We start from the raw sequence: 9,685 nt of genomic DNA, 5'->3' as shown, positions 1-9,685 counted from the left end.
AACCGTCAGTGTCCGCAGGTTGGTGAACCCACTGTAGGCCTAATGTTTTTAGTTACCGTTCATCAGAAATTTATCAAGTTATCCTAGTAAAATGAGAATCTTGAAAAGGGTTCATTTTAATTTGCTTGATTAATACAAAATATTATCCTAAGTTTTTATTTTTTGTATTTCAGGTGATTTTTAAAATTAATAATGGTAATTTCACAAATGACAAGTGGAAATTTTTCAATGTTAAAGCCTGTTGGCCATTCTTCTCGTTATGCATCTTCAACAAATATGACAGCACGTGAGCTTTGTGAAAATGATGATCTGGCAACTTCGTTGATACTTGATCCATATTTGCGTTTTACGACTCATAAAATGAATACAAGGTAACTACAGATAATTTAAAAAATTTTGCCTTTCAAGTGGTAAAAACTTTTTGGCAGTGGCTATGGCTATTTGACCAGCTCCGGTTTTTTAATCTGAAACACTATTTGACCGGTCATAATGTCACTATACAGGCACTTTTTTCTTTTTCTCTTTCCAATTTCTCTTTCCAAGCAAAAGAAGAGAAGAAAAAAAGTTCTAAATTCGACAATTATATGTAACTGGATCAGTGGCGCGTACAATACTTCTCGGGCTGGTGTTCCAGCATAGGTGCCAACTTTTCAAAAAACCTTGGGGGTTGAGAAAGGTGATGACGTCATAACCGTAACGCTATTTTACTGATATAAAATAGTCTTTGATAAAGCTTAGTGTCTTGTTCATATTAACCATGTTCATATTAACACCTAGGTCGCAAACCGAATTTATTAGAACCGCTGCTTGAAAGGATTAGTTTTACGCATGCAGTAGGCTACGTCTAGTCGAAAATTTTTGATATTGTTAGCTCATAATTGGAACAGTTGGAAAACAAGCTGATTTATTTCCTTTTTGTGCGAGTGAATAACAACGATCAAGACAGTGAAGTTATCGAAGTAAAACGCAAAAAATCATGATCTCAAGCAGAGTGAAAACCCGCTGTCAGTTTCGTTTCGCTTGTTTTACTAATTACTTTCAAAGTGTTAACAACGGCGAAGTGTTTTCTCTTCTGTTTTTTATCGAAAGTCTTTATAGTCTTTTATTGAATACAGTAGGCTATACTCCAGTAAAAGTCGAGATGTTGGCAAGTGATTTTCACCTCAAAAGACAAGTTCAACTAACACGGGACAAGCTGTTGTCTCCAGCTCTGCAGTTTTCAAAATGAACGCACTTAAAATCATTGTCGACGTAGATTATCGAGTGTGAAATCGCATCGGCCAAAGTAAAAGTTTTGAATACGTTTATTTGCAGTGATTCAAACTTAATTTTCAAATTTAATGATTTCTTGTCAATTCTAAACTTTATGCATTTGTTGAGCAATATGCAAAGCTCACAAGACAAAACAACGGAAAGAGCTGTTTTAAGAGATCACTTTATTAATTTTTGCGTGTAGGATATAATCGTTCTTATTATTACGTAACATTCCATGATCGTTAAAGTCGATGTCAAACCTTTGCGGCCGCATAAAACAATGATGTCAGGTTAGCTAGGTCATAATAGCGGTAAGAGACGTCATTAATGCAGGCAATATCTGCGACCAAGACCATTAAACACCTTTTCATTTATCGGTCTTCGATTTAATTCTCACACATTGTGAAGAAAACAATGCGTTCTGTTGAATCATAATTGTCTCACAGCGGGAAGACCTTGAAGACCTTGTTAAAAATAGCGCATCTAATTTAGCTGGTTTGCTTAATATTGCTGTGAATAGTTACGTGACCATTCCAGCAGCGTAAGTTACTCTACCATCTACTTTGAAATTTCCATACCGAATGAGAAAGCCATGCAATCAGCTGAGGTTTTGCGGACAAGAGCAATGTAGGCTGTTTTTTGCTTTCGGCATTCTTTATGTCCGTTTAAATTATCTAAATGTCTTTCGCAGAGTGTTTTATCTTTGAAACACCACTTGAAATAACCATTTTTGTTGCCCCTCAACCATAAATTTACAGGGAGCGCCGGTCCCCCCGGAAGTCGGTGCGTATGTGTTCCAGGGGGAATGAGTTTGCTACTACACGGAAGCGTTCTTTTTTTTTAAACTAAACTTTACCCGAAGTGACTCAATCGTTAGGCTGCTGTATTTTTGTGGTCAATTTTTAATTTAGGTAGCCTACAGCCCAATTTTTTATGTCTTTAAATTACATTTTTGCTCTCAACAAGTTAGAAATTCAATAGCATTATTCAACTGAATTAGCGGCGCGTACGATGTTTCTCGGGCTACTCCACTATCCCCAAGGGTATGAGTTAGATACTATACTACCCAGAAGCATTTTACTTCAAACTAAATTGCTTGCTAAAAAACACTGCCTAAAAGTAAAATTGTCATTGATGAAACCATTTTTTTTTTTTAAGAAGTATTCTATATAACTTTTTACAGCCATCAAACTAACTTGTTGAGAGCAAAAATGTAATGCGTCGTTCGGCAAACACGGAATATTGTCGCCAGAAATAAGCTTAGGTAGGCCGTGCTTGGCTGCTTGCTGCCTAAAAATAGTGAAGTTTAGAGACCTGCCTTCATAACTAATCTATCACTTATATCTAGAGAAGTGATTGATAGTAAACAACATAAAGTTTTACCAGGGTTGTCAACTTCCCACGCATACGGTAAAGTAAGGAAAGAGTAGAGAATTTGAAAACCGTTTTCCAGACCGGAAAAAGGTCTGGAATTTTGTGAAATCTCCCTCTTGGTATTGAAAAAGTATGAAAACTTTGATAACTAAATTGATAAAAAATCATGCAATAGGAACTGGATTAAACCGGTTTCAGTTTCGATCTTTTGAAAAAAACAGTTTTTTGTTCATACAGGAATCTTCTATCTACATTATTACTTTTTTCATACTGATTTGAATCTAGTAGAGTTTAGATATACAATTTTAAACCTGTGCATGATCGTGTTTAAAAATAATACAGCACAGAAATTACAATAATACAGCACAGAACAGCCTCATTCAATTTTCAACAGAAATTTTCATCGATTAAGCACTGTCAATGCCCAATTTTGATCGAAATTAGGTAGGGAATTTTTAAAAGTTGGTATTAAAAAGGTAGGGAGTTTGTTTATAAAAAAAATGTGTGGGAACCCTGTTTTACTTGGATCACCGCTAATTTAGGTTATATGTGGATTAAGCTATTTTGCTTTTTATTAAGCTCTCAAAGTGAGTTGCTTTGGTAGATGCAACACTTTAACCATTTTTTTTTTAGTAAATTGTCTAATAATTTGATACATACAGTAGATATTGATCTGTTTCATTGTATTATGTTTGATGACAATTGATGCGCTTTTAGTTGCTTTTGTTACATCACATTTTATATTTAAAATTGCTGATTCCTGATGATGATTGTTTGGTATTGATAAATTTTAGATTTCGCCCAGTCAAGGGAAGAACAGAAGAGATGGCTCACATCATTACGGAATTTCTTTGTTTATATGACTATCAGAAATGTTATGAAAAATTAGTATCAGCAGATTGGGCAAGAATGTATTTTATGAACAAAACTTCCAAGCAAAAGCGAGTAAGTCTCAGTTTGATGTTTATATATGATATGATAAATGATAATAATTCAGTTGGCCTTATTGCTGTCACAGTAGACTAAAATATATCATGATTTACTGAAGCTTATGTGTGCAGGTTTTCAAAGATCATATTTTTCGATATCTTGGTATGTTTGATCCGGAATGTGGGTTTGAAATTCAACCATGCAAACGATACACATTAGAAGATGGTGGAGCAAAGATCGTTTCGACTAGACAATGGTAAGACAAGAAGTCCTGCAGCATGCAACTTTTTGCTACAAATGTAGTAGGTTGTGTTCAAGCGGTTTTCTAACCCTGATGAATTTTTGACAGGTTTAAGAATGACAAGATGAATTTGTTGGTTGGCTGTATAGCGGAACTCACACCAGAAGATGAGGCTACTTTATTGGTGCCTGGAAGAAATGATTTCAGTGTCATGTTTTCTACAAGAAAAAACTGTGCACAGCTGTGGCTCGGGCCAGCTTCTTTTATCAACCATGGTAAAGTTGCTATTTGCTTTGTAGTAAGAGCCATTTTACAATGCAAACTATTAGCCTCTCTGCCTATAAGATCTTTGTTTTATTTGTATCAAGTAGATTACTATTCTCATGTTTTGCGTATTTAGATTGTCGACCCAACTGTTGCTTTTTATCCACTGGTAGAGATACTGCTTGTGTAAGAGTTCTTCGAGATATTGAAGAAGGTGAAGAAATCACGTGCTTTTATGGAGAATCCTTTTTTGGTGACAAAAACTGCTTCTGTGAATGTGAAACCTGTGAAAGGTACCTCTATTAACAACACTGGATTATATAATGTTGTTTTCATTGTACACACTGTATAATTCATCACACCTGGAACAGGCGAAAAACAGGAGCGTTCAGTCCAAAAGATGGCAGCGCAAGAACATCTGAGATTCCAATGACTTTTTCCAACAAATACGGTTTGCGAGAAACGGATAAACGATTGCATCGCTTGCAAAGGAAAAATGCTTCCAAGAAAAATAACAAGGTATTGATGCGCGGTTAGTTCGCATTGTACTAAACGACGCCTAACACTGATTGAACTCATCAAAATGTACTTGTTTGATGCTCATGGTGCGGACTAATTACTTACGTAGTGGTGAAGGGTTCTAATATGTTTCTATCCTTGCAGTTCAACAGTATGTATTTGAACGACCATCGCGGAATACACATCGAATCCACCCCAGAACGAGAATCGTCACCTGCATCTAGTGAATATTCTTTGAGTTCTGTGGATAGCTCGGAATACTTTTCATGCATCAGCGAATCCGGGAGTTACGCCGACTCTGACGTTGTGTCTGTCTCTTCTGACGACAGCAACAAGCAACAGATTGAAATGATATCTTTTTCGTCCATCTCTAATTTCAACTCAAACTTAATCCCACTACGGACGGCAAATGAGAATCGTCCAGTCTTGAGGCCGCAAAAGAGAAGCACAACTGATCTCAATTTACGAAGTAACAAACGCCTGAAATTAGACCAGCAAGCTTGTTCCAATCTATTTGACCCATACTATAAAGCTGGATGCGACAAGAAACCTTCAGTCTTTATGCAAAGTCATGTTCATCGACGTAAAAACACTGCTCCAGTAAAGCTGATTTCTCATGCTCGCAATGACAGAGACCGAGTTAACTTGTTATCAAAGAGAGTTAATTTTGATGCAGTATCAACGAAATTGCTACAATATGCGTCGCATGCCAAACCCACACAAAACGAAGCAGCTGAAACTTTTAACATTCGGAGGAGTCCTCGGTTTTCCCTGCACCCAGAAACGCAACGCAAAACCACTTGTAAGTATGGCTCATTTCTAAGTTTTGTTTAGCTTTGATTGTTTCCAAACCTGCTATTTTTCATTTTCTTACAGCGTTGGGAACTTTAACGCTCACGTGATTCTTTTTCACAGTACAGCATTCATCGGAAGAGGAAGATTGTGGCCAGCCGAAGTTTAAAACGAGAGGTCGGAATACATTTCCTGCACAAAGCACGTCAAGTGATTTTACACGAAAGAAGGTTTTGTTGGATTATGAAAAGCGTGGTAACAAGTTGTTGGAAGACGTAGGGCACACGTTTCAAATGAAGCTGCGAAGTGGAAATTGGTTTGAAAATGAGGGAGACGAAGAAAAACCATCCAGAAAATTGAAAACTGGACCAAGAGGAAATTTGTGGAAAAGCACTCGACTTTCTGCGCAACACGGTGATGACCAGCACTGTTTGGACAATTTAAACAAACACGACTCTTCTGTCACTGCTCCGGATTTCACGTATCGCGATTGGGTGAAACAGTTGATGCAGGTAAACAGTTTTACTTTTTGGCACGAACCCCATGACAAATATCTTCAGTCATCTGAACAAGACACAAATGCCCAAGTGGTTGGAAAAGCTTTTGCTCGCATGCAGACCCGAAGTAGCCAGACAAAAGTACAAACCAGTTTTCCCACGTTAGATTACGACTCTTCGATCTCAGATCTTTCTCGTGGTGGAATTCCTAAACTAACAATTCGGAAACCAGGCGGTTGAAGTTGATTCTAGGCAAAGAATCTTTTCACATAAATTTAGACAAGTGATGTGACTTCATGCTTCCATTACGACAAAAACAAACATCAGACAATAGATAAAATATTCCACTTGTTTGCAGAAAGACATAATTTGGGTCGCAGTCTTCTATCACTGTTATTGTCCTATATTCCACTTGTCACTGTAAACCTTATGCAAAGGTCATTAGCCAATTGCGCGACCTGTTCCAAACAGTTAATGTCCCTGATTGTGGCTTTTTGTTGTTAGCATTGTATTTTCTTTAAGTTACCAATTCTTAACCACTCAATATCTGTATTGAACTACTAAACTTAGATGTTTTTTTATAACCAAATCGCGTATCCTGCTAGTTTTGCTTGTTGATTCCAATTGCACAAGATTATATTTCCGTTGTAAAAAAATTGAACCAAAGGAGCTATGTTACTTTTAGGTGCGAAGGGCGTGTGTACCTGATCAAAAAATTGAAATCATAACTCCATTTGTAAGGCTGGTGATCATCGTGGACGTGATTCTATGTTGTGCTGTGCTTACAAAATAAACGTTATAACACGACGACAGATTTTATCATCGGTTCCAGCTCGTGTTGTCCGAGCATTGGTTTGTGACGTCGGATGTCGCTTTGTTTAGAGGGCCAGTCTGTGGTGGAATAGACTTGGGAAAAGTCACGTTGTATATAGAGTGAAAAACGTGGTTTATTAGCTTATCTAGGGACGGTACATTACGGGACGCGCAACTCCGTTGTTCCTTCAACATTAGAAGGGTCAATTGCCAATTTGACATTTTTTTACGCTTTACTGCAGGCTTGCTTTCAACTAAAACCCTTAAATTACTTTAAAGCCAACTTAACTCTTCTTATATAACCCATAAAAAGTAAAATATTTTGTAAATTAGAAAAAAACGTAACCCTTCTAGTGTTGCGGATAAGCCAAAAGCGGATGAAGTTTCGCATCCCTATGATCTACAATCCCTAGCTTATCTTATAAGAAGCTCCGCCATCCCTAGTTTTCTTCAGGTTGAGTTTTGGTGTTGCTTGAATAGAGGTCGGGAGGAATAAAAGCAATATTTTTCGATGAAAGAAAACTCCCGACCCAATGTGTGATCTTGCTCAGAGAATCAGACGATGAAGCACATCCTCGTCAACTGCCCCTTTAGCTCTCCCTGCGACGGCAATGACTTAAAAAGCATTACAGTTCTTGCATCCGGCTTGCACTGGCGTGACAAGCTATGAATGAATCTCTCGCGAGTTATTCCCATGATTGTTACCAGGTGGCCTAATTTTGTAAGCAGAGGCTAACCCACATTTACCACGTACAGTAAAGATAGGCTTCTGTTCACTTCAAGTGAAACAAAACTACAAAAAGATTGCCACCAAACGTGGCGAAACAGCATTGACCAGAATTCATTTTTTTTCTTGAACACAACAACAATGATGAAGTTACAAATAGTGTACGGTACGTGATCAAAATCACAGAAGTGTTGTGACTTGCATGCGATGCAGATTTGACGGTTGCGTAGAATGTAGATGAAAGTAAATTAAGCACGGCTACCAATCCTCACACATCGGAGAATAAAAAGATAGGTTTTGAATCTTCATCCTCGGACTGACAAAGCCTTTAGATTATTCCTTGTAGTTTCGCATACTTGTAGAGGCTTTTGGCGCAGGGCAGAATACCGAGATTGACAGAAGTTTTTTCGATTGTTGAAGCCGTGGAATTCATCAAGCATGAATCCCGAAATGGAAAACAGTTCTTAGAATGCGTTGCTCAAGCCCACACTCCGAGGGTCGAACCAGCGGCGCTTGATCTTGAAGTTTCTTCGTTCACGAAGTCACATGCTAACCAACTGAGCTATCGGGGACAAAAAAATAAAGCCTAGCCTGGGAGAAAAATAAGGTTTATGAAAACAAGAAAATAAAATGAGACTAACGTTTTAGAAAGAGAAGCAGATTTTGCTTTTGCCACGTTAACTCAGTGGTTAAGCGTTCGACTCGTTGTGGCTTATGGGTAATTTAACGTCACTTATGGGGAATTTGACGGACTTATATGAGTAGCCTAATTCGACGCAACTTTTGGGTAACTCAACGGACTTAGGTTATTGGTAGCCTCCTTATGTGTGATTCGACCCGACTTATGGGTAATTCGACGTTTCTTATGGGTAGCCTATTCGATGGCCTTTTGGGTAGGCCTAAGTCAAAGTTAGTCTACTTATGACTACGCATGGTGCTTATCGGTAATTCATGGGACCGCAAACGTGCTCAAGTGCAGATTTTTGAGGTAGTAGGCTAATAATAGTCATTTCCTTTATTACGTAAATTAGAAAACACGCCTAACTTACTAAAGAAGTGTTTTGTAGGCTAAGTAGCCTACAATAGGCTACTACATTTGTTCAGTTAACCTATCAGTCAACAACACTTCAACAATAAGCAAGAACTTTATCCTCTCAACAGCACAGTAGTTAAACGTACTGGCTATATCGTAAACATATAGCCTCTGAGGTTACCCGCATTCTCCATAGGTCACTTGAGGGCAACGCACTTTTTTCTTTCGTCTTCTTTGCTGTTTTTATTACTTCTGAACGAATAATGTTTGGCATGATATTTGTGCTCATCTCTTGTGTTCGTGATTCATGTTCGAAGAGTTGATTGGTGATGCAAAACTTGAAAATTGCAGGTAGAAAGTTGCGCATAATTCGAAGGTGCCGGTTTCGTCTAATTTTCTTCAGGAGTAAAAGTCAAAATAAAATAAACCTAAATGTGGTGAAGTATTCAGAAGAAAAACGAAATGGAAATTTGGCTAATCAGAAGAATGCGAATTAACGAAGGAGCTTTAGGGCATAAATTCCTTTTGGCAGCATGAGACTGGATCGAGATTTGTTATAAAATTTGCTTTCAGTAGCAGTAGGCTACTGCAAGGTGGAACAAAGAAGGACCTTTAGCAAGAATTGAAAGCATTTTGAATTTAAAGTTCAAAGGACATTCTTCGATATCTAGCGGGTGTTGTCCAGATGTTTTTGTCATGCATTTAAGATTTTAGGCCTACAGTTTTGCATGCGTGATTTGTTTGGATTCTGGTTGTATTGTTTCCTTCTGTATAATTATTTTCGGGACATGTTGTTTGATTCGTTCCTCCAGGCATTGCGATATGCGGCTGACATACCAACTCTCGCAGTTGCGCAGCACTTAAATTAGTAAATTGCGTTAGTAAATTTTATGGGAGGCAAGCAGTCTTTGTTGCTGAACCGGATTAGTTTTTTGGTGCTAGGTGGTTTGATGGAAAAGAAACATTGCTTGACGTTTTTTTTAATGTGATTTTCAAATTTTCTGAAAATATGGGACCTAGGTTCGACACCGCCCAAATGTGCTTTTTTAAATCCGAATTGGCTGATTCGATGATATTGCTTTTTTGTTGCTTCCAGTTGTTTTTTGTGCCGCATAAGTGCAAAAGCTTTTTTATTGCGTTGATTTTTATTTGCCCAAGGAAGGTGTTGCGACCGTGTCAAGGTGTTGCGACCGTGCCAAATTTTTTTCAATTCAATAACTTACTTTGGTCACAAGCACGTT

General features: G+C 37.8%; 1 protein-coding gene across 1 annotated transcript; it reads left to right on the top strand.

The window, feature by feature from the left end:
* On the top strand, positions 1 to 6,683 carry LOC145781004 (uncharacterized). The gene is made up of 9 exons (XM_082592701.1): positions 1 to 18; positions 174 to 371; positions 3,423 to 3,573; positions 3,690 to 3,814; positions 3,908 to 4,074; positions 4,200 to 4,356; positions 4,435 to 4,582; positions 4,727 to 5,384; positions 5,498 to 6,683. Exons 2-9 carry the CDS (start codon positions 193 to 195, stop codon positions 6,109 to 6,111), a joined length of 2,199 nt encoding a protein of 732 aa, XP_082448827.1. The 5' UTR covers positions 1 to 18; positions 174 to 192; the 3' UTR covers positions 6,112 to 6,683.
* Positions 6,684 to 9,685: the final 3,002 nt, after the last annotated feature.

The sequence above is a fragment of the Aplidium turbinatum genome, chromosome 12 (assembly GCF_918807975.1).
Source record: "Aplidium turbinatum chromosome 12, kaAplTurb1.1, whole genome shotgun sequence".
Classification (NCBI taxonomy): domain Eukaryota; kingdom Metazoa; phylum Chordata; class Ascidiacea; order Aplousobranchia; family Polyclinidae; genus Aplidium; species Aplidium turbinatum.
This window is presented reverse-complemented; position numbering and strand designations above follow the sequence as displayed.

What these genes read in the sequence shown, in the direction of transcription:
- LOC145781004 (XM_082592701.1), top strand. Translation starts at nt 193, where the DNA reads ATGGTAATTTCACAAATGACAAGTGGAAATTTTTCAATGTTAAAGCCT. An exon ending in ATCGTTTCGACTAGACAATG is followed by an intron (nt 3,815 to 3,907) that starts GTAAGACAAGAA and finishes AATTTTTGACAG; the next exon opens with GTTTAAGAATGACAAGATGA. An exon ending in CTTCCAAGAAAAATAACAAG is followed by an intron (nt 4,583 to 4,726) that starts GTATTGATGCGC and finishes CTATCCTTGCAG; the next exon opens with TTCAACAGTATGTATTTGAA.